This window comes from Panthera tigris, chromosome E1, assembly GCF_018350195.1.
Source record: "Panthera tigris isolate Pti1 chromosome E1, P.tigris_Pti1_mat1.1, whole genome shotgun sequence".
Lineage (NCBI taxonomy): Eukaryota > Metazoa > Chordata > Mammalia > Carnivora > Felidae > Panthera > Panthera tigris.
The window spans coordinates 1,782,959-1,806,271 of record NC_056673.1 but is presented as its reverse complement, the minus strand read 5'-3'; the positions used below and the strand labels follow the sequence as shown (position 1 = coordinate 1,806,271).

Genomic DNA, 23,313 nt, shown 5'->3' with positions numbered 1-23,313 from the left:
ATCACTTCTCCGGGCCTCAGTGGTCCCAGCTGGGAAATGGGAATGACTCTTCCATAAATGGCCAGCTGCAGAGATGTAGTCGGTGATTTATAGATTTGGGGCGCATCCGCCGTTTGCCACACTAGCAAGTGCTCGGTGGCCACTCGTGCCAGGGGTCAGCACATCAAGCAGTTACAGGCCGTTTGTATCACCGCAGAAAGTTCCACAGGCCAGCGCCACTGCAGAGGGAAAAGAGACAACACAGGCATACTCCGCGGTAGAAAGGTCCCGTTCCAGACCGTGGCCATAAAGCCAACATTGCAGTAAAGTGACTCACATGAATGTCTGGGCTTCCCGGGGCACGTAGCAGTTAGGTCCACATTCTTGGGCTCTTTTACTTTGACGCACCAAGAAGCTGTTTCCGGTTAAACATTGTTGCGGCCGCTGGGTCTCATTGCTCTGTATTAACACAGGCATACGTGCCATTAAAGCCTAACATCATGAAAAAAGGTTATGTTTGCTCTACACTGTAATCTATTAAGTGTGCGACAGTATTGTGTCTACGGACAAAAAAAAAAAAATCAATGTACATACCTTAATTAAAAAAATATTGCCAGGGCGTTTGGCTGGCTCGGTCGGAGAAACATGTGACTCTCGACCTCAGAGTTGTGAGTTCGAGCCCCACGCTGGGTATAGAGATTACTTAAATGAACTTAAAAAAAGTGGTTTTTTAATTGTTTTTAAATAAAAAATATTGCTAAAAATCGCTACACGTTATTCGAGCCTTTGGTGAGTCAGAATCGAACACTGATCACCACTGCAAATATAAGGATGAAGAATTTGAAATATCACAAGAATTACCAAAATGTGACCCAAAGCGAACAACACACGTTGTTGGGAAAATGGCACCAACAGACTTGCTTGACACAGGGTTGCCGCAAACCTCCCATTTAAAAAAAAAAATATGCTTGGGGCGCCTGGGTGGCTCAGTTGGTTGGGCGTCCGACTTCGGCTCAGGTCATGATCTCGCGGTTCATGAGTTCAAGCCCCACGTCGGGCTCTGTGCTGACCGCTCGGAGCCCGGAGCCTGCTTCGGATTCTGGGTCTCCCTCTCTCTCTGCCCCTCCCCCACTCACGCCCTGTCTCTACCAAAAAATGAATAAATGTTAAAAAAATTAAAAAAAATATATGCTAAGACTAGGCCTGCCTGTAAATGGTATGAGTGTGGCACACATTGGGTTGAAGAAGGTCACGTCCCAGGGCAGGTGGGGAGGAGGTGATAATGGGTATACAGAGTTCTCCACGTGAATTGGTAGCATTTCTCTCTCTCTTTTTTTTTTTTTTTAATTTTTTTTTTAACGTTTATTTATTTTTGAGACAGAGAGAGACAGAGCATGAATGCGGGAGGGTCAGAGAGAGAGGGAGACACAGAATCTGAAACAGGCTCCAGGCTCCGAGCTGTCAGCACAGAGCCCGACGCGGGGCTTGAACTCACGGACGTGAGATCATGACCTGGGCCGAAGTCGGACGCTCAACCGACTGAGCCACCCAGGCGCCCCTCTCTCTCTTTTTTTAATGTTTGCTTATTTTGAGAGAGAGGGAGAGAGAATCCCAAGCAGGCCCCGTGCTGCCAGTGCGGAGCTCGACTCGGGAGATGGTGACCTGAGCTGAAATGGAGAGTCTGACGCTTAACCGACTGAACCACTCAGGCGCCCCGTGTAATTTCTTTCTTAAGCTGAGTGGTCGGTCGATGAAGTTGTAATATACATATTCCTATCTCTTTCTGTATCCGAACTGCTTTGCAATTAGGAAAAAAATTGAGCACAGATCTTGGGTTTCCGCCCGTGATGTCCCTCAGCCTCGGTCTTGGAACTGACCACAGGAGCGGGGAGAAACGAGCTGGGGGTGGGGCAGGGCAAGCAGTTTAGGAAGGCTTTCTGGAAGAGGGGGCATGCTGGTGGATGACAGCGTGGAGGGAGGGGAGGCTCGCCGCCTGGCTCCCAGCCTTTGAATCCAGCCCTCCTTTCCTCTGAAGAAGCCCCCATCACACGAGAAATCCTCCCCCCTCCCACATCCAACGGTCCCCTGGTACTAATTGGCATTCTGCTAATTAGCCTCATTGTCAGCCTAAGTGCCTCCTTCCCTGGGGGACTTTTACCTCATTAACTGTGGAGGAGGGCGGTGGGGGCAGCAGCTGTCCCGAGGTGGGCTGGGGCTGGTGGGTTTCTGCACCACACTGCTGGTCCCTCAGCACCACCCCCGAACCCCACATTAGTCCTGGAGTTTCTCGAATGGAGGCCACCATAGTGCGGGGGGCAAGCAGCGGGCTTGGAACCAGAAGAGGTGGCCCTAGACCTGGCAAGAGAAGGAATCCAGCCTCCCAAAGTGGGCGGGAGGTCCTGACGGCCCCTGGGCCTGTATGAGATGTTCATCCATCTCCGAGGGGTCCTATAAGTTGTCTTATTTTTAATATTTTAACTTTCCTTGAAGCCCGATCCAGGCTTTCTCTACCACATCATCTCTAAGTTTTTATTACGGACAGTCTCTTATACACATACAAAAGACAACACGAACCCTCATGTATCCATATGTCCCTTTTTTTTTTTTTTTTTTTTTTTAATGTTTGGGGCCAAGCAGTTCTTTATTGATTTCGTTTGTCCTCGGAGGAGGGGGTGCCTTTTTTTTTAATATCTCAAGAAACCACTAAACTCTAGGCCGACAGAATGCTTCCATAGGAGCCATGCAAACAGTGAGCATGACTCTGAGGCCGGGGACCATTCTGCAGTGTATTCAGGTTCTAGCAGTTACTGTTAAAGCAACCGGAGGAAGACAAGTTCAGCAGGTCAGCCTCTCTGGAAGCCATCAGATGTGAAGATCTGCACAGAATGTGTCTGATTCACAACCGGAAGAAACCAACCTAGGGATCCTTTATAATTCGTGTGTGTGTGTGTGTGTGTATGGGGCTACGGTCACTATTACTATTCTGTGGAGGGGGAGATTAGGGTCACTGTACATTGAATTTCTCCAGCTTCAATAATGAGGAGCACAGGGGGTCAGTCCTGTTTCTCTGCACTTCTCACCTTCCAGATTGCACTGCCTTTTGAGGTTTGAGGGCTATCCTATCCTTGTGGTCTTCATTTGCTCATTCATTGATTCAGTAGCTCCCCCCCCCTTTTTTTAAATATTTATTGAAAGAGAGAGAGAGAGAGCGAGTGAGCACAACCTGGGTAGGGGCAGAGGGAGACAGAGAGAGAGAATCCCAAGCAGCCTCCGGACTCCGATGAGGGATTCCAACTCATGAACTGTGAGAACATGACCTGAGCCGGAATCAAGGGTCAGCAGCTTAACCGACTGAGCCACCCAGGTGCCCGAATTCAGTATCCCTTATTAAACACTGCCTATGAGTCGGGCATAAGTAAACTTATCAAAGACCTAGTATATGCCAAGTGCTTTACATATCTAATTTTACTTTATTAATCTCCCTATTATCTCTAAGTCTCTGAGAGATTAATGACCTGCCCAAAGCACTAACTTCAAATTGTTTTTTCCCTCCTCTCCCATGGTCTTGATCTTGCATGAGTGCCTGCCCAGATAACAGAGGGCTTCATTCACTTACGTGATACTGAACCTCTAATGGGTGCCAAGACCTGTAGTGAACAAGGCTGACATGACTGCTGCCTTTAAGGAGATTCAACAGACACTTAAAAGTGTCAAATGTGAGCATACATTGAAGCCAGGCAGCTAAAACAGAAGAGCTAAACTCAGCCCTAGTGGGTCAGGGAAGGCTTCCTGGAGGAGGTGACTTAGACACACGTAGGACAAAGCAAGAGGCAGTGAGAGTGGGCATAGCCCGAATATTCCAGGGAGAAGAAACAGCAGGTGCACAAGCTGCAGGAGGGTCTGTTGAGTTCTGGCCACTGTGAGTAGATTTCAACATGGCTAGGATATATGAGGCTGAATGGTGGGGTGGTGAAAAACAAGGCAGGAGAAGCAGGCAGGATCTTGAAGGTCTTTGGTGCCGTACTGTATTCAAAAGACAGAGGGGAGGGGTGCAGCGAAGGGTCTCAAACATGAGTGACATCAGATGTGAGTTTTAGAAAGATCACTGTGGGTACGGAAAATTGACTTAAGAGGGTCCAGGCAGGGAGACCAAGCAGGTGGCTTTAAAGAGTAATGGGGGTAAGTGGGGACTGTGGCTTGGACAAGGACAACGACAAGGTAAATAGGAGGGGAGGGGAGCAAAACTGGATGTGCATACGAATGGGCCAAAGAGAAGTGTCCGGAAAGGAGGATGTTAACCCCTATCCAAGGACTTTTCATTCTAACTCTCCTAAACGATGTTTGCATGAAGACCGCTGGCGCTGGCGGAGTCTTTCACAGACAATACTGTTGCTGGAAGTGATCTCGGGGATCAAACTGCCTTCCTCCTCAACTTCACAGTTAAAGAAAAGCCCAGAGAAGCAAAGCAACTTACTCAAGGTCACACAGCACGACAGTGGCGGAACACGACTCCTCCTTCTTTTCACAGCATCACCCCGCCTCCCGTGAGGCTAATGGCTGGGGGTGCTGTGCCAACACCAGACCCAAGGTGACCCGCGCGCGATTTGAAGAGGTTGGACGTGGGTTCCTCCTCCTCTCCCTACTACCCCTTCCCCCACCCGCGGCTCCAGCGATCAATGAATAATTGTTGAAACAGCTCCTTTGCGCAGAACGAGGGGTGCAGAGACAAAGGGGTGCGGTAGGATTCCCCGTCCCCTCCGAGGTCCCCCAGCCGGGGAAGGGGGTAAAGGGCACTCCGGAGGCAGCCGGCACCCCCGCCCAACTCCCACGTGGTTTCTCCAGCCAGATTCCCACCCAGAGGCCCCTCCCTTGGCGGCTCCACTGTTGCCATGGCAATCAGGTGGGTGGACAGCCCATCCTATCTAGAGGCCATCCAGCCCTCGCGTGGGGAGTTACCATAACAACCCCCCTAGTAATAGGGGGGCTAGGTCCCGCCCCCCTTCCCCCGCAAATTGAGGTGGGTGGCTTGATTGGCAGCTGGCACGCGAAAGAGGAGGAAAAGGGAAGGAAGAGCGTCAAAGGAGAGCGAAGGAGGAAATGCGGGAGAGAGAGGGCAAAACACAGGCGAAGGGAAGGAAACGCGTGTGCGCACGCGCACCGGCCGGTGGGCGCGCTCCGCGGCCGCCCGGCCACCGCCCACTTCTTCTCGCCCGGCTCGCGCGGTCGGTCGGTCCTCGCGCGCGCCTTGCGCTCCCTCTCGCTGCTGCGCCTGCGCGCAGGTGTCGGCGCCTAGGGGGAGGGGAACCCGGCGCGCTCGCGTCACGTTCCCTCGTCCACCCTCCCGGAGCGCGGCCGCTCCGCGCCTGCGCAGGAGAGTCGGGAGGCTCGGGTTGCGGACCGGGCGCCAGCTCCTGTCAGTCGGTGGGTCGGTCCTCCCGCCGGCCCTCCCCCTCCGCGTCCTCCGGGGGAGGCGCGGCGGAGTCCGCCCCCGGGATCCCCCCCGATGGGGGAGAAGCGGCGACGGCGGCAGCGGAATAACCGAGCCGGCGCGTGAGCGGCCCCGGGGCCCGGCTGCCCGCGGAGGCCATGGGCGACCCAGCCCCCGCCCGCAGCCTGGACGACATCGACCTGTCCGCCCTGCGGGTGAGCGCGCCGCCCCCAGTCTCGCCCCGGTTCCTGCCCCCGCCGCCGGGGAGCGGCGCGGCCGCGCGCCTCACGTGCCCCCCGGGGCGCCCCCCGCCGCGGGGCCCCCGCCCTTGGCTTCCCCCCTGTCCGTGCACGCGCTGCGGATTCCGGGAGCCAGGTCGGTCCCCGCCCTGTGCTGCCCCGCCCCCACGCTCCCCCGCCGCCTCGGCCCGCACTCGGGCCCCGGACCCCTTCCCCCACCCCGCTTCCCCCAGACCTCGCCCCGCCACCTGCACGGTCGTGCCGGCGGTGCCCCTCCCCGGCCCCGTCCCCGCTCTCGGCCTCTTTCCAGCCTTGCCGCTGCTCGCGTCTCCTTCCTCCTCCTCCCCTTTCTCGGCGCCTCGGATCTTGACTTTGCAACTGCCTCGACAGCCTCCCCCTCCTCGCCCTTCCTCCTCCTCGCCCGCCCCTGAATGGCACGTCCTCCCTGGCCGGAATTTCAGCCTTTCCGTCTGCACCCCGCGCCCCCCGCGGCCGCCGCGGTCCCCGTGCGCGGCTCTCCCTACGCCTGGTCTCGCGTTTCGAGTGCAGCAGCCCAGAACCAGGCATTTCCGGCCTCAGGGTCCCCGCATATTACATTACCAACTCTGCAGCGGTGTGGGGCTGGAGCCGAGACAAGTGCAGGGGGGAGGGGGGACGCGCTGGTTCCCTAAAGAAACCCAGGCTCGGGCTGGGGAGGGGATGTTTCTGTGCGTGTACACACACATGCGTGTGGTCGGTGGGGAGGTCGGGATGGCGGCGGGCAGGTCTGCGTGTGCTGGAGGGAAGGGGGAGGTGATGGGGTCTCCAGGGAGGGGCTGACCAGAAAAGGGCACGTGCACGCCCTCATTTGGGAGCTCGTCGGCCGCGTTTGTTCTGCTCGCAGCGCCGGCTTAAGGAGCAACTTCGTGATCTCAAGGTGAACACTCCAGACCGCCACCCAGGTGCGCTTTCTGTCCGGTGTCCTTCCGGCTTCCTCAACAGGCCCAGGTGTGCGGAGCGCAGGATTTCCCCTCTCGGGGGTTGGGCTTCTCGGGAGGCCCGGGTTTGGTGTCTGGCTTTGGAGTTCGCCGGGGAACGTGGCCAGTAGTGGGAAAAGGCGGTCAACCACACGGGTGCCCCGGATACGCCCGGAGGGGAGAGGGGAATTGAGGAGAGCAGAGTCATGTCGTTAATTGGGTCTCTCTAGGTGACACAGTTTCTCTCGACATTCAGGTCATAATTTGTTTGGTGCAATGTTGGGCCAGTTCAGTGTTCTCTCCTGCCTTGCTGGAGAGAAGGTGATGAACAGTTGCTCAGGAAGGAGACTAAGCATTGGATTTCATTCTGTGTGTGTGTGTGTGTGTGTGTGTGTGTGTGTGTTGGCCGGCAGAGGGTCTGAAGGCTTTAGGAGGGAACTTCTGAGGGTCAGTTTGAACTGGGATACTCAGCTGATACCCAGGTGGAGTAGGACAAGGTGCAGGTGCAAGCCCCCCCGTAATGGGCTGTGCCCTAGGATGAACCCCCATCTTCCCTCCCCACCTTGGTTGTTGATTAACTCTGGCCACAGGCTCCCGTGGCTGCGGGGACTGACATGCAAGAAACACCGGGAGGGTCCAAACCGTGACCTTTGGTTTCTTCCCTGTGGGACTCTGCTTGGGCTTCCCTTTTCCTTTGGCCTCTTGGTAGTTTGGCCCGGACCCCTAGCCTGGGATTTCCAGCCACTCTGCAAATCTGACCTTGGACGTGGCATTTCCCTTCTGGATTTCTCTGCTAGAAGCCACGCTAGCCTCCTGCCTGATTCTCCTCTCCTTCCTCTCAGGAGAGGCCTCACACCTGCTCGAGGTGCTTTCTTGCCTCCTGCTTGAGGAAGTGCTCCCCTCCCCCTCCCACCCCACTACTCCAGGGCAGGAGGGGGAGGGGGCTTTCTTTGAAATGAAGCTAGAGAGGGCCTGCCTTCTCCTCGCTGCTGACCTTTTCTCAGTGCCTGCCCCCTCCGCCCCACCTCCTGGAGAGTGAGCACCCCACCTCCTGGAGAGCGAGCGGCTGTGGGTGGTTCATCTCTCGTTTTGTCCCTGTTTTCCAGTGACAAACGGCGACCCGGAGAATTAGCGGCGACACCTGGTCTCCCTGGCCTGCACCATCTTGTGTTGGGGGCCCGGGGAGGGGCCGGGAGAGGACCACGTCCGGCCCTTTTGAGCGGGCCTGGAGGGCCCGGGTTGTCTCTCTCTGGTTTCAAGCTAAGGCGTGGTTCGCAGCTGGTGCTGAGAGTAACAGTCTGGCGTCGGGGAAGGTGGGCCTGCCCGCACTCCCAGCACCGCGGGGAGAGGCCAGTGGACCCGCCCCGGGGTGACCTCGGGCTCCACGGGCTCGCTGGACCTCTCTGACACCCCGTTTCCCTACCAGCCTAGGGGCTTCCTCACTCACTGAGTCACCTTGGCCCCCGACTGGCAGCAAAGAGCCTTTCCTCCCAGCTCTACGTGGGGACAGTAATGGTGCCAAAGTCGAGAGTTGCTGCCAGAGTTCTGCGCGTTAAGTCCCGGGTCCAGCTCCCGGCACAGGGGGCCCGTGTGGCAGGCGGCCCTTTCCGTCGTTGCTGTCATCAGACGGCGGTCAGAGCAGCCTCCCAGCACAGCTGTGTCTGGACCAACGCTCCTTGGCCTGCTTTATTTTTACGCAGGTTTTATATAGCGTTCCCTTAGTCGGCTTTTACCGTCCTTCATCACGTTCATCGTCATCAGCTGACACGCATATTTGTTTTTATCGGCAGGTTCAGCGAGAGCTAGGATTTTTGACTGTTTTGCTCATCTTTGCCTTTCCGGGGCCTGTTTTGCACATAAGGGGGGTTCAGTGTTTGTTGAATAAACGCGTATTCCAACAAGTGACGGTCCCCTAGCACAATGCTCGCTCAGAGAAAGCATTCAATAAATGTCACGCTTGTTAGGGTTCCTCTTGCCCCTCTCTTGGAGACACACAATTAAGAACATCTTTTCTGAGTTGTTTTTGGAATCAGGCTTTGTCTGGTGGTGCACAGAGTTCTGGAAGCTTCCATCCGAGCGATGCCCTTGGAGTAAAATTAGGATCTGCCAAGAGAAAATATGGGCGTCTTGCCTCAGACCCTCTCCGTGTCCAAGCTTGGTTATGTTCCAGGAGAATCTTCTGACTTGTGGCTCTTGGCTTCTCGCAAAGGGTAGAAATCAGTAAAGTGGACGGGATGAGGGGGGGGAGCAGTCCCCAGGCTGACCTCTTTCGTTTCTGCGTTGCTCCTTGTGGGTGACCCACCTCCCAAATCAAACAGCTTCTCTTTCCCGTGCGGCCAGCTGGAAGTTTCAGACGGCAGGGTCCTTGGAACTCTGGAGCCGCCCCCCGTGTCGCCGGGTTGAAATAACGTCACGGAGCCCAGTGAAGAGGGACTGGTTGATGGGCAGTCATGCTGCCAGAGGTGTTCTTTCTCGGATGATTTTGTGTCGTTGTGTCTCTCCTTCCCCTTCCTTCTCTCCACGCGAGGCTGTGGGGCCGGCGCCCTGGGAGAGTGGCGGCTCCGGGCACGTGTTCCCGGGGGGACCCACCCGTGTTCCGATGTGCTAGCTGCCCAGACGCTGGCGGTGGGTGCCCCAGGCACACCGACCCCCTGCAGCCCCAAGTAACTTAAGTAGTGACTCTTTCCCTGGAAAACTGCAGGGGGAGGCGGGGCCGTTGGGGAGCCCGCGGTGCCGCTTGAGCCCACGGAGGGGAGGCCACAGAGAGCTCGGCTGGAGCCAGGTGTTCGGCCACTGCCCCCTTCCCGCCGTGGACAGGACGGGACAGGTTGTGGGCAGCGGGAGGGGCGGCAGCACCCCCCTCACACTCGCCCCAGGAGCTCAGTCAACGCTGTGCCGTGCAGAATCCGGATTTCGCACCCGGCCTCCGTTCCTTTCACCTTTGGACGGCTTGATACGCACAGTGTCCTCCCGTCATTTGGGGGACGAGACGGCAGGAAGTATGTGGGACGCCCTTTATAGGCTTGTCCCCGGGCATCGGTCTATGAATGAGGAATGTGGTAATCTCTCAACCCAGAAACATCAAACAGCTCTGGGGCCAGAGAACATCTCCAGAAGCCGTCCAAGAGTCGGCCTGACTAACGGTGCCGTCTCCAAAGTTGTACGGGACCTTCCTGCCGCAGTCACCGAGCGTTGGCGGGCACCAGGTTCCAGGTGCTCCGGGAAGGGTGTGACATCGGCCTCGGGGCTGCACTCAGCTGTTGACTCAGAGCTCTGGGGGCATTCAGCCTAGACATGCTTCCACAGGCTCAGGCTCCCCCTTTCTTTTTGTTTCCTTTAAAGTGTATTTATTTATTTTGAGAGAGAGGGAGGCTGAGGATCCCAAGCAGATTCCACACTGGCAGCAGAGAGCCTGACGCGGGGCGTGAGCTCACGAGCCGTGAGATCATGACCAGAGTCGGAGTCGGACGTGCAACCCACTGAGCCACCCAGGCGCCCCAAAGCTCCCCCTTTCTTAACTGTTACTGCTTTCCTCAGTATCTTGGAATCCTCAAGGTCTGGAAGTTTTTGTCAATTCTGATTCCCGGGGATCCTACTCATTTTCTTTTGTCCCGTGTTTTCGGTCATCTTGAAATCTCAAGTCCTTTCTCTTCCCCAAGCATTCCCTTTACATCCCCGACTCCCTCAGTCTCTTCCTACGTTTAAGGAATAGAATGAAAAGTAACCAGGTTAATAAGTCGACTTTCAGACCGTTTCCTGAATGCGCACAGAATATAGGAACATTAGAAACTTTACTTGGTGGGGGGCGCCTGGGTGGCTCGGTCGGTTAAGCATCTGACTTCAGCTCAGGTCACGATCTCGCGGTCCGTGAGTTCGAGTCCCGCGTCGGGCTCTGGGCTGACCGCTCAGAGCCTGGAGCCTGTTTCAGACTCTGTGTCTCCCTCTCTCTCTGCCCCTCCCCTGTTCATGCTCTGTCTCTCTCTGTCTCAAAAATAAATAAAACGTTAAAAAAAAGAAACTTTACTTGGTGAAAGCAGTGAGCCCTGGCCACACCCACGTTCCCTTCTCTTCCATCCTGTCCTTCCTGCTGGTCTCCTCACCAGCCGGTCCTTGACTTGAGTCTGGGGTTCTGCCATCTACAGGAAGCACCTCCAGAGGCTAACTGAGGGGGTTCTTGAGGCTTTTTGTTCTTTAGAAGGGTAGGGAATGTGGAGGGAGGAGAAAAGGAAGGTCTGGAATTCTACTGGCCCTGGGAGCCCCTGGAGACTTAGTCTGGTGGCCAGGCGGCCTGAGGATGTACTTGCTAACTGTGGGGGAGGTTTCTTGTTTTGTTTGAGGAAAGATCTAGAACTAGGCACAGAGGTCACATTGAGGCACAAGGTAGACGTGGCTTTGCTACAGTCTAGGAGTGGGGAGAGGCATTGATAAAATGGCCATGTACGTAGTGATGCGCGTGCGTCATCACAAACCACGATAAAGGCCGTGGCAGAGAACTTTAGCGGGCCGCGAGAGCATATGACGAGAATCTTTCTCACTTCTCGTAAGACGAAAGTGTTTGGTGGTTGATTGAGGGACCGACAGGTCCCAGGTCAGAAAAGCGAGCTGGCGGCACCGAGAAGGAATAGGGGGCACCAGCGGGAGGAGTTCGGCCATGGCCGGAGTTGGGAGACCCTGGAGCGGGGCAGTTCTTCGGGCGGAGCGTTCGGTTGACAGCCGAGGGCCCGGGGCCTCCAGGCTTCGTTTCCACAAGGATTTCTTCTGAGCCTTCCCTTGGGGGGGTGGGGGGTGGGAAAGAAGTTTGTTCTGAAGGGTTAGGGCATGTATATGGGACGGGCCCGTGACTCCTAGGACCGTCGTGTTTGTTTATTGAGGGAGGATCTCTGCGTGCTGTGTGTGTGTGTGTGTGTGTGAACTACGAGTGAGCGTGCCTGTTGTCTACAGCAGGCGTGTGAGGGTTGTCCCTAGATGGGTGATTTTAGGTTGGTGACAGTGATACATACTCGAGGCGAACAACGTGATGTCGCGACGTATGCGCTCTCGGTGAAATGATCGCCACCGTCCGGTAATTAGCGTTTCCGTCTTCTCGCGCAGTCACCTGTAGGGGAGGGGAGGGTGTCCCCAGTTGCAGTGAGCTGAGCGGTGTCTGGGGCTGGAAGGTGGGGGCGTCCCCCAGGAATGGGCATGGACAGGCCCAGCCCCGGGCCTCGCTCCGGCCGGCCGTGGGAAGTGGGGTTCTCCCCGTGAGTAGACCCCCGTGTATAAACAGACGAGGTTCTCAGCTGACCCTGTGTGCCAGTGAAGGGTGAGTGGGGTGCGCGGGGGGGGTGTTCCCGACTCCGCGTGTCGCCAGCGGAAAGGGCTGGGGCAGCCACAGTGCGGGGCGGGCGGCGGGCCGGGCTGCGGAAGGGGCTGCGGCCTCTGGAGAGAGGTGGAAAGGTGGAGATGGTGGGCAGGGGAGGGGGCCGGAGGGCCTCGGACTCCCCGGGAAGTGTCCCCACGGCAGGAGGACCTGCCTTCCAGGGGTGTTTGGGCGTCACTGTCACTGTATCCGGGAACCTCTAACAGCATCAGCGTGTGGGGCCGGCGTCCGCAGCACGGGGGACACTGGTGCCTCCGCCCGGGTCGCCCGTAGTGCCTCTTGTGAACCTGGCGTGGGCTCGGGAAGGCACAGCTTTCTGCCGCGAAGTCCCTCCTTCGCTGCCTTCTGGGTGGAGAGAGGGACGTAGGCAGTAAATGACTTCTGCATGGCACACGCCTCCCCTGACAGCTTTTATTTGTCTGCCAGCACACCTCCGAAGGTAAAATGGGCAGGCTCCAAGCCAGACCGGGAGGAAGAAGATTCTCATGTTCTCTCTTTACCACCCACCCGCTTTTTCTCTCAAGGCGCATTTGTGAGAAGGTGGCTGAAGCGTGTGTCGTACTCGGTCCTTAATTCTGAGCGGCTCAGGAAAGAGTGTTCGAGAAAAGAGGCAGGGGCGCTCCGGAGCCCAGGCATCAGCGGCAGGAGCAGGTGCCCACGGTGTCTGGGAGAGGAGGCTAGCGCACTTCCCTTTCCTCTCCCGTCTTTCTCTTTTCCAGTGTTTTAAATCGTTTTACTTACGGAGGGCATGTGTGTGTGTCAGAGCACGGGAGGGGCAGAGGGAGAGAGAGAGAGGATCTCAAGCAGGCTCCGTGCTCAGCGTGGAGCCCCACACGGGGCTCGATCCCACACCCTGAGATCACGACCGGAGCCAAAATCGAGAGTCGGTCCCTCAACCGACTGGGACGCCCAGGCGCCCTCCTCTCTGGTCTTTCTGTTCTCCGGTTGTTGCCTCGAAGACAGAGGTGCGTGCGAACGTCCTCTCAGATTGCAGAGGGAGGAAGGCAGCCTTCCTAGGGTGTGCTCTGGGGGAGAACGGCCCCCTGGGGGTGGGTGAGTGACGGGGGACAGAGCAGTGACGGGGACAGGTGGGGGAAGCCGAGGGACGGGGCTGCCGTCCACTTCCCGCTGCCCCTGGACCTTAGGACAGCACAGCTTGATGGGCTGGGCTGGTCTCACCACGGCTTGGAGACCCTCTGGCCTCGACAGGCTTCTTCACACCGGAACCCCCCTGGGCCCACGTGTCCCACAGCCCTGGGTTGGGGGAAGGGACAGCATGCGGCTCCGAGGCTTGTCGGTTCCCTTGTCCCTAGACCCCCACACGCTCCTTTCTCTTACTTCGGTTCGGAGCTCAGGCTGCTCCAGTGCGAGTCCTTTATACGTGGGCGTGGGGTCGCTGCAGAAGGGGTGTGGGTGAGACCGGTAAGCAGTCCTTGCAGCGCAGTTGGTTCTCTCCTCGTGTAATCTCGCCGTCCCTCCCAGAGCCCTCGGGAGTGGGCGACTCTCTCCTCGTCCCCCGCCCCAGGGGAACACGCCAGGGCTCATAGAAGGGAGTCCACGGACCTCTCTGGGGCTGGACGGCCAGTAAACGGCGGATCCCGGAGTGGGACTCAGGTCTGACTCACTGCAGAGCCCGAGCGTGTTGGCTCCTGTGCCGTTGGCTGCCTGCTCCGGGAGGCAGGGCCTGGCGGTGCGTGGGGGACAGAGGGCCCTGTGTGGCCCACGTCCTAGGCCGTGTGCTTGGAGAGTGGTGTTTCCTCCTGACTTTCATCGTGAACGCGTGGGTGCAGCGAGCAGGCCTCGCGACCTCTCGTGGGAACACACCGCCGTCCCTGTGTCTGTGCTCACGCTGTTCGGAGGCTCGGGGAGTGCGGCCCGCGTCGTGGACGGAGGCAGCCTGCGCGAGGACTGCCTGCAGCCGTTGAGGGGCACGCGGTCCGGATCTGTGTCTCGATAGAGGACGGGCTCTGTTCCTGAACGTGGGGCGTGTTTCGAGAAGCGGGAGTGGGGCGCCAGCCCGAGTCTCTGGGGGCTGCGGGGGGCTGGCATTGGCGGGCACGTGCCAGCAGTGCTGGCTTCCCGGGGCCCGTGCCCGGGACTGGCGGAGACTCGTGGGTGCCGGGCTGCCGGGCGGAGCAGTGACGACAGGAGGGAGGGACGCTCACGGGAATCCAGAAGATTGGGTTCGGAGGAGAGTAGACGGACTCAGAGAGGCCTGTCCTTCAGCAGGAAGAGAGGAGGACTCTCGCTCCTGCCTGAAAAATGTTTTTTTATCACAGCTAAACAGGCACAAAATGGAGCATCTTAGCCGTGTTAAGCGCGCCGTGCAGCCGTCCCCAGTGCCCATGTCCACGCCTGTCTGTCCCCACGAAACGTGAACCCCGGCCCGGGACCCACCATCCCCGCCTCCACCCTTTGCGCGCGTGCGGAGTGGAGCTGGCCTGACGCAGCAGGTGCCTCACTGGTTGAGTCGGGAGAGCTGACCCCTCGCCCGCCCGCCCGCCTCCCAGGAGGCGCCAGGCCTGACGCGGATACGCGCCCAGTGGTGCGGGAATCAGGGGCGGACGAGGCAGCGGGAAGAGAAGCCGAGGGTCTCCCCTCCCTCGTCAGTGCTTCTGGCCGCCTCCCGCTTTCCGGCTCGGCCCGGACCCACCGTGGCGCCCGTGCCAGCCCCGGCTCCTCGTCCTGGGGGCCCAGGGCAGGGGCTGGAGGAAGGTGGGAAGGCCGTTCGGGGGACGACGGTGACAAAACGCGGCAGCATCTCTGCGCGTGTTAAAGGGGAGGAGGAGACCCGCCCTGTGATGGCCCCGCGGGCCCTGCACCTCGCCGTTCGCGGGGGGTGGCGCGCGGGGGGCGCCCCTCTGCCCGGGGGCTCTGCTCCCCACACCTGTGTTCACACAGCGCCAGCGGCCTTTCCGGGTGCCCAGGGCTCGGACGTGGACGGAGGGACGATTCGAGTGTCGGGTGGTGTATTCCGAGGTCTCTTCGGGGGGGGCTGGGCCGTAGGAAGCCCTGAGCGGCCCTTGAGGCCCCTTTGATGACAGCCTCCTGGGCCTCCTGGAGCCCGGGCAGGCCGTGTCCCTGGCGTGGTGTCCACGCACCGGACTCGGAGCGTGACGCAGAGTCGAGCTGGGTTTCTCAGAGTAGAGGTGGCCGGCGCGGGGGGCTGCCCCGCTCCCTGGCCTTCCCTTTTCCACTCCACGTGCGGTGGCGTCATTGGCCTTCAGGGGGAGACGGGGGCGGGCTTGGCAGTCAGGTCACCCGGGAGGACGGGAGGGCGGAGAGCCCCTCGGCACACGGAGGCCTGCCTCGCGGGTCGGCGTCCAGGTCGCAGAGGCCTCTGGCGGCCGTGGGCATGGTGACTTAGGTCCACCTCTCAGGGCTTTGTCCCCAGATCACCAGTCTTTGTGCCGGATCCCGAAGACAGATGGACGTTTTCTGTCTTCTGTGCACGACCTAGACGAGGCCACACATACTCCGTCCCCTTTCAGGGTCTGCCCAGAGTGCCCTCGCGCTCCCGTCTAAAGCCCCCTCTTTTCTTACGTCGAGCCGGGTGTGAGTGGGGGTTGGTGCTCTTCCTTGAACCCAGCCTGTCGTGCCCAGCCCTGGTGCTCAGAGTTTGAGTGAAGGAATGCCCCCGTGGCTCACTCCTGGGGACACCGCTCGCCTTGGGTCTTACCCCGCTGTCCGGCATGGCGCTCTCCCTGGATGTGCTCGTCCGCACCGTTCGCTGATGAGAGTGAGAAGTCACCTAAGTGCTCGCGTGTAAAGCAGAGCCCCCGCGGGTCGTCTTACATCGTTCCAGGTGCCCGTGGGAGGCCAGGGGCTCAGAGCTCGCCAGCTCAGACCTCCGGCGCTGCTCGCCGACCGCGGCGCTGCGTTGCCCGGCCCCGTCTAAGTCGGGGGCTCGCGCGTGCTTGGCGGGCCCAGGGTCGCAGCCTGCTCGCGTTGGGCAGACTTGACGTCTCCCTGGCTGCTGACCCCGGGGGGCCGTGGAGCTCCGGCAACACGATGCACGGGGCGGTGAGCGTGGCGTTCAGAGCCCGGAGACCCGGTTCCGGTTCCGTCTCTCGTTTCCAGGATGCGTGTCGTGTTGCTGGGACTTGGTTTCCTCGCTTGCAGGATGAAGGGGTGGGACCAGTGGCTCGCAGTCAGGCTCAGTCAGAGTCACCTGGGTCACCTCTCCAGCCTTCAGGTGCCGAGCGCTGCTCCCAGAGGCGATCCAGTGGGTCCAGGTGGAACGGTGACACGTTATTCCCCAGGTGATCTGATGCAGATCGGCCCCCAGAACTACGGGACCGGATGACCCCTAGGGTCCCTCCAGATCTAGGAGTCCCCTGCTCCCTCCCTCCCTCCCTCCCTCCCTCCCTGGAAGTCCGCGAGTACCTACTGTGTGGGGTGCTGTTTGTTCTCAGTGCTGCCTTAAACGTGCGAGCAGGGAAGGGGTGCGATCTGCGACGTCGCTTGCAAGGAAAGGCGCGCTTCGGGGGCGGTGACTGTGTGTGAAGCTGGGCGTGACGGAGTTGAGAGAAACAGGCCAGGGCGAGACGGCCAGGGACGAGGTCTGAGCTCGTCTGGGGAACACCGGCCCCTACTGTAGCGACCTCAGGGGGCCAAGTCGGGGTGTGGGTGGGGGGCTGGGCATCTGGGAAGGACGCAGGATAGGGGAAGGTTCAGAAGGCCTCCAGGCCTGTGAAGCAGGGACATCACCGTCCGAGCGCGGCGGGGACTGAGCCCTGAGCCCACCGGTGCCGCGGAGGGGAGCGGCCAAACCGGGGGAGGGCTGACCTGGGGAGATCGGGCCTTTTACTGGGCTTTTGAAGACAGGGAGGGGCCTGGAGTAGTGGGGCCTTCCCATCACCACTCATCCCTAAGGGCACAGGCCTTGGACACAGAGTTCAACTGACGCCCCAGTTCTGTCACCTCCTGGGTGACCTTTGGCGAGGGCCCGTTTTTGTCATCTGTCACATGAGGGTGGCAAGGCCAAGGCCTGCCTCCCAGAGCCATTGTGGGGATGGGACACGAGCGTAGGTAAGGTGTCTGGTTGGATAGGTGGGGGCTGCCTGATTTCTCATGAAAGAAAAGTCCCAGAAAGGGCATCTCCTGGGGTCTGGACATTCATGTTCTCCCTAGTGTTTTGTTTGGGAAAGAGTAGACCGTCTGGGCCGTGGGTGGGTGAGTCACTGAGCCCCCAGGTGTGAGCCCTCGGGGTCCCCTCTCCCTGCCCTAGAGCCCCTATAATCCCCAGAAAGTCCTCTAGCCTCGCTGGGGCCGGGACAGAGACCAGGTTCAGAATCCATTGTCTCAACTTGAGAGTCCTGTTTGTCCTGCTGCCCGGGTGCAGGCGCTCTGGGCCCACCCAGCGGAAGCACCCGTGGGGGGGGGGGGGGGGGGGGGAGCGGGGCCTCACCTGGGACGCTCTGATGGGGACGCGTGCCTTTGTTGGGACATGAGACCCGGGACCTGGACACAGAGGTGTGCAAAGTGCCTCGCTGACTCCGGCCTGGGGCGGGGCTGCCGGGCCCCCGGCCCAGGGAGTTAGCCTTTCCTGCCTCAGACTTCCGTTTGCTGGGTGATTCTTCCGTGCCCTCTGGTGTCAGCTTGCATGTCACTTCCCCAGCAGGCCCTTGGCCCCCTTAAGGTGACCTCACCTTAGTCCTTCCAGAAGCGCTGCTTCCTGTGGGCTCCGCGAGGGAGGCGGCGCTCATGGCCGCGGTTTGGTCTCCGGCAAGCGCTCCGTGTTTGTTGAATGAACGTGTGAACTGGCTCCCCAGGCGCAGCGCCGGTTTCTGAGGACAAACGGGAGAGGTGGGCCTGCTGAGAAGTTGGGGGAGCCTGTTGGCTTCATCCTGCCCCCCCCCCCCCCCATCCCTGGGGCTGTCGTTTATTCTGAGCCGGCCTTTGGTGGGGCCAAGGAGTATCTGGTCTCCACCCTTTGGAGAACAGCCCTGCTCTTCCTTTCTCAGTCTGTGATTCAGACACGCGTCCTTCCCCTCCCTGCTGGCCTCACCCTCCACCTGCTGTGCTGCCTGACTCAGCTCTGCGCCCTCTGCCCTCCTGCCCCCCCTGCTGGCTCTTTCCACGCCCCCTCGTCCCTTGTCTTTCCTGTGGCTCCCCCTGCCACCCCACGACACCTGGTTGGCCTCCCATCTAGAATTACTTTTATATTTTTTTAAAGTAATCTCTACACCCAACGTGGGGCTTGAACTCACAACCCAAAGATTTAAGAGCCGCAAGCTCTTCCGTTTGAGCCAGCCAGTTGCCCCCCCGCACCCCAATTTACAAGGAATGAGGGAAGAGACCGTTCACAGGCTTCCCTGGTCCCTTCCCTTGGATCTGTGGACACCTGACTCCCACAGGAGGAGGTTGGCAATGAGGTGTAATGATCTGTTTGTGCTGCAGCAGAAAACCAGCAGTGAGAAGGCTCATTATTATCCAGCCCCTGATTACTGTTGTCCTCCGTGAGCTCGGGCTCAGTGTGTGCCAGTCTGCACGGGCTCAGCCCATCCCCTGCCACTGCCTCCTCCCTCTCCCTCCTCCCCTTCTCCTACCCTCCTCCCGCTCCTCCTTTTCCACCTCTTCCCTTCTCCTCCCCCTCCTTCCTCCTCATCTCCTCCCTCCACCGTCTCCCTCATCCTCCTCCTCCTCCTCCTCCTCCTCCCCTTCCTTCCTTCTCCCCCTCCTCCCTCCCCCTCCTCCCTCTCCCCTCCTCCCTCTCCCCCTCCTCTCTCCTCCTCCTCCTCCCTCCTCCTCCTCCTCCCCCTCCTCCCTCCCCTCCTCCTCCTCCTCCCTCCTCCTCCTCCTCCCCCTCCTCCTCCCCCTCCTCCTTCTCCCTCCCTCCCCTCCTCCCTCCTCCCTCCTCCTTCTCCCCCTCCTCCCTCCTCCCTCCTCCTCCTCCCTCTCCCCCTCCTCCTCCCTCTCCCCCTCCTCCCTCTCCCCCTCCTCCCTCTCCCCCTCCTCCCTCTCCCCCTCCTCCCTCTCCCCCTCCTCCCTCTCCCCCTCCTCCCTTCTCCTCCTCCTCCCCCTCCTCCCTCTCCCCCTCCTCCCTCCTCCTTCTCCTCCCTCCTCCTTCTCCTCCTCCTCCCTCCTCCTTCTCCTCCTCCTCCCTCCTCCTCCTCCTCCTCCTCCTCCTCCTCCTCCTCCTCCCTCCTCCTCCTCCTCCTCCTCCTCCTCCTCCTCCTCCTCCCCCTCCTCCCCCCTTTTCCCTCCTCTTCCCATACTCTGTCCTTTCTTCCTCTCACCAGTGTCGCCTCCCGGAGACAGCCCTCCCCAGCCCAGTCTCCGGGGCCTCGGATCTGTGCCCTCCACCCCCACCCCCTCCAGCCCTCACCCATCCCCCACTCGGTTCTACTTTCTGTCTGCTTTCTGTGTTCATGCGCCACCACTCTTCCCCCTACGTCCCCGTGACCCCAATGGTCTTAACAAGTGACCTCTTGACAGCATTTTCCCTTGCTCTCCGGGAGGTAGTCTGTTTGTAATGATTCTGCAAATCTGCAGCGCTTCGTGGATTTCAGAGCGTTCTGACACCCAGGAATTCTTGTGTGCCGGGACTGGGGAGGGAGGCTCTCGGACGATCCCGGACGTGCTGGTTTGCCTCCATCACATGGTGCCCAGGCCTTTGGTTCTCGGTGGCTGTTCCCTGCCGCAGCGCACTTACCATCCCGCACCTCCGAACCTTCCTGGGCTCGGTCTTCTGAGGTGGGACCTCTGCCCTTCCCGCCCACCCAGCCTCTGCCCACTTCTGTTTCGTTCCCAAAGGGCGCTCCTGGCTCCTGGCTCCTCCGGGACGCCTTCCCTTGATCTCTTCTTGCCCGGTCGCGTCCCAGTCTTTGGATCTTTGTTAATGTTCTTGTTTGGGTTTTGCCAACTATGTACGAGTTCACTGCTTTAAAAAAGTGCCCTTTCCATTGATACGTAGTATTTACGAAGCGTATGAATCACGGAGCGCCGGTTCACGTGACAAAAAGGGACTCACTTTTGCCAGCTGCCCGGTGTGTTGCTTTTAAGTGAATATTCGTGGATGATTAGAAGAGAGGAGAGAAACCCAAAACTAGCATTAGAAACCATTGATTGCATCAGGGAGGAAGGAAGGTTTTTCTAGAGAGCACCAACTTTCTTTTCTCTTTTCTTTCTTTCTTTTTTTTTTTAAAGTTTTATTAAGTAGTTTCTACAGCCATCACGTGGCTCAAAGTCATGACGCTAAGATTGAGTCGGATGGTCTTCCACCTGAGCTAGCCAGGTGCCCCAACTTTCTTTTAGTTTTGTATTTATCGTTCAGCAGACAGATTTGGAATGTGGCCCTGACCCCCAAGAACTTAGCCTGGCAGAGGAGACAGACGACTACAGAATTTTTCACACGGATGGAACTGGTGCCACGAAAGGGGCAGTAGAGGGTCCCGTGGGAGCAGGTGGGCAGTCCGGGAAGCCTCCTGGAGGAGGCCGTGTCTGCCCTGAGCTCTGGAGCGGCGGGCCGGCCGGGAGCGGTGCGATTGGAGGAGCGAACGGCAGGCACAGAGCCCCAGGTTCCAGCTCCACCTTGGCAAACATGTCACTCCTTGGAGCCTTGGTTTTCTCATTTGTGAAATGGGCGATAACTCCTGCCTGGCTCACTTCCCTTGCGGGTATGAGGTGCCGATGAGACGGTGGCCGTGAGCCATCCGGCTGCGACGTGTAGCGTTTGGCTGTTGGGCGCGGTGGCCCCCAGCCGCAAGGTGACAGAACTGACTGCTGGCCAGAGACAGAAGCGGGTTCCGTGGCAGAGCCATGATCAGACTGCCGTGACTCCATATGACACGTTAACAGCCAAGTCCCTTAGTCGCCGGGGAGGCGGAGGAAAGGCCGATGCAGGGCGCGGCCTTCACCCCCGAGGCCAGAGGGTGCCCCCCTTCTCTCTTTCCCCCAGAGCACCCTGTGGGCAGGCCGAGCCTCGGAAGCAGGCTGTTTATCTTTTAGGTGTTGGGGTTTATTTTTAAACTTCTGACTGTGGTGGTATTTATTTCTTCCTTTCCCTTTCCCCACTTTCTGCAGCTCAGCCTCAGAAAGAGACCATCTGTCCCCTGCCTTGCCTGTGGCCATTTTAGAACCAGCACCGGGCTGCCGGTCCCCCTTCTCCCCCCCTCCCTCCCCACTGCCCTTTGCCCACGCCGCTCCCCAGGCACCCTCCAGCTCACCAGGGGGGTCCCGGTCTGCGCAGCCGGGTCTGGGGGCAGCCCGGGCATCGAGGCACGCGGGGGACCGCTCCCCCCCTCCTCGCGTGGGCAGGGCCCTCTGCTCTGACTGGTTTCCCATTAGAGCAGTCTTTGTGCTTGTGCGTGCGTCGTGTCTGAACCTGTTCCTGCCTCTGCGCGCGTGTGTCCTTCTGCCACAGGGACCGGGAGGAGAGACTCGAACTGTCCCTCCCCCAGCACATAAACGTCTCCTGGTTTCTGTCCTTCCCCTCTGCTCCCTCCGTCCCGCGCTGCACCCCCACTGAGCACGTGAGGACACGTGTGGTGGTCACCGACCCAAGGGCCGTACTTCCCCGCGTGGAGCCAGAACCCGAGGGTCCGATTCGGCCCCGGTGTGAGGGGCAGGTTGGCCAGACAGGGGTGGACGGTCGGGTTTGGGAGCAGGGGACATGGGGAAAGGCGTCTTTGCAGGTTTTCTTTACTACTGGACGTGCTGGCCTCCGGGGAGCCGGTGGGGGCTTAACCCTCCTGGTGCTCGCGCCCTCCTGGCCCTGGGCAGTGGGTGGGCTTCCTTCCTCGTCCCTGGGGCACGGGGTTCGCCAGAGGGTCAGGCTTGGCTTCGAGCCTGCTTTCCCTGCAAGCCCTCGGGGTAGAAATGGGCTGATGGCACCCTACCCCCCACGCGTGTCGCAGGCACGGGGGTCCCGGGCACGACGCTGGCTCCCCCAGGAGGGCCGTCTCCCGCGGGGCTGGGGGGGGGGGTGTGGGGAGGTGTTCTGATGAGAGACCCCGGCCCCTCCGGTGCCCCGGCCACCGCCCCTGCGACCCCCCCTCACCCGCACACTCTTCCTCAGAGACACGCCCCCACCTGTGGCACTGTGGGCGTCCATGCACACGCGTCCTCTGCTCGTGCAGAGGCTGCTCACGGCCAAGCGAAGGGGGTCAGTGTGTACGCCCCTGTGCGGAGTACTGCCCCCTCCACGTGTCCCGGGGACCGGCCTGCTAGGGCACCTGTCTACCCTGCCCCTCAGCCCCCTGCCCTGCCCTGCCCGGCTTGGCTGCGGTGCTCCGGGCTGGCCGTGGTCCTCTGGCCCCGGGGGTGGGGTTTGAAGCTGCTCTGCAGGGCAGGGCAGCCCCGTTCAAGCTCGCGCAGGCTGGGGCCCTTCCCCCAGGAGGGGCCTTGGTACCACGTCGCCCCTGCCCCTCGTCCCCTTTGTGGGGGCCTCCTCGGTCACAGGAAGAGCTCAGGAAAACAGGCCTATTGTGTGGGGCTGCCGTGTGCAGCCCGGTCTCCGCACCAGATAAATGGAGGCTCCGGGGCCCTGGCAGCCGCCGATCCAGGCTCTTCCACGCGGGAGAGGCATCTGGCGCAGGGTTCCGCTGCAGCGCCCTCGGGTCCTGCTGTGGACACGGCTCCCCACTCTCTTCCCTGGAGCCCCTTCCCCGTCCGCCTGGTAGGAGTGAGCCTGCCTCCGCTGGGGGGGCGAGGGGGGGCGCCTGCGGCCCCTCCCCCAGCCCTGGCCCTCCTGTCCAGGGCAGCATGGCACCTCTGGGCCCCGGTTACAGTGGCCGGACCTGCCAGGGCGCATCCCAGTGAGTGACACGGCTGGGCCTGCAGCACAGGGCAGACCAGCCCTTCCCCAGGCCTTGTGGTTCTAGTTCTTTCTACCACTCCAGAGCCTCCTAGAATCTTCTGGGAGTTCTGAGTGGATAGACCCTTCTAGCTCTGAAATTCTGTATTTATAAGACCCTGGTGGGGGGAGGGGAGGGCCTGGCTGGCTCAGTCAGTAGAGCACGTGACTCTTAATCTCAGGGCTGTGAGTTCGGAGCCCCGTGTGGGGTGTAGGCCCCAGGTCAGCAGAAAAGTAGGGGGTTGGTTTCCGCATCCTGCCTCCTTGCCCTGCAGTCGGCTAACCTCTCACGTTGTGGCATATGTGACTCCTGCCGGCATGTTCCTTCCCTCTGTGTTGGTGTCTGACTTAGAAACTCCTAGAAGGCACAGCCAGGGTATTTAAAGAGGCACTGTTTGACAGGCTCTTAAAAAAGATGTGGTGATAACAATTTGCATTTGCTCAAGTACTTCACAAAACCTTCACCCCTCGGGGGGTTTCGTGGACCTGAGCAGACAGTGCAGGAGGTGTGGGGGGAGGCCTACCTTAGTGCAACCGGGCTGGAGACCCGGGCT

At 59.8% G+C, this 23,313-nt stretch overlaps 2 protein-coding genes across 14 annotated transcripts in view; one reads left to right on the top strand and one right to left on the bottom strand.

Moving 5' to 3' along the window:
- Window positions 1–57: 57 nt before the first annotated feature.
- On the bottom strand, window positions 58–23,094 carry LOC122233769. 5 transcript variants are annotated; one of them, XR_006211483.1, is made up of 5 exons: window positions 22,427–23,094; window positions 17,613–17,750; window positions 11,603–11,697; window positions 317–438; window positions 58–218 (listed from the first exon to the last, which is right to left on the bottom strand). XR_006211483.1 is itself a non-coding variant. In XM_042967794.1 (4 exons), exons 1-4 carry the CDS (start codon window positions 22,715–22,717, stop codon window positions 405–407), a joined length of 558 nt encoding a protein of 185 aa, XP_042823728.1. In that variant the 5' UTR covers window positions 22,718–23,094; the 3' UTR covers window positions 58–404. The 5 variants fall into 5 exon arrangements, 3 of the variants coding, with proteins under 3 accessions (XP_042823728.1, XP_042823726.1, XP_042823727.1); XR_006211482.1 differs by lacking the exons at window positions 58–218; window positions 317–438; window positions 11,603–11,697 and adding exons at window positions 12,794–14,216; window positions 14,849–16,166; window positions 16,348–16,475; XM_042967794.1 differs by having other exon boundaries at window positions 58–438.
- MINK1 (misshapen like kinase 1) overlaps window positions 5,328–23,313 on the top strand; it is a 43,912-nt gene continuing 25,926 nt past the window's right edge. For 3 of the 9 annotated variants that reach the window (XM_042967776.1, XM_042967779.1, XM_042967774.1), the window contains exon 1: window positions 5,334–5,622. In XM_042967776.1, the coding sequence (XP_042823710.1) occupies window positions 5,566–5,622 (57 nt within the window). In that variant the 5' untranslated portion in view covers window positions 5,334–5,565. Of the gene's footprint in view, window positions 5,623–23,313 lie in introns of all 9 variants that reach the window. The other 6 variants (XM_042967772.1, XM_042967770.1, XM_042967777.1 and 3 more) reach the window with 4 other exon arrangements.

Excerpts from the sequence above, each read along its gene's own strand:
- LOC122233769 (XM_042967792.1), bottom strand. The coding sequence starts at position 22,717 with ATGCGCCCTGGCAGGTCCGGCCACTGTAACCGGGGCCCAGAGGTGCCA. Across the intron at positions 11,698-17,612 it reads GCGCTTCTGGAAGGACTAAG|GTGACTGCGCGAGAAGACGG; the intron begins GTGAGGTCACCT and ends CCTCCCCTACAG. Across the intron at positions 11,372-11,602 it reads CATCACGTTGTTCGCCTCGA|GGAAGGCTCAGAAGAAATCC; the intron begins GTATGTATCACT and ends CACCCCCCCAAG.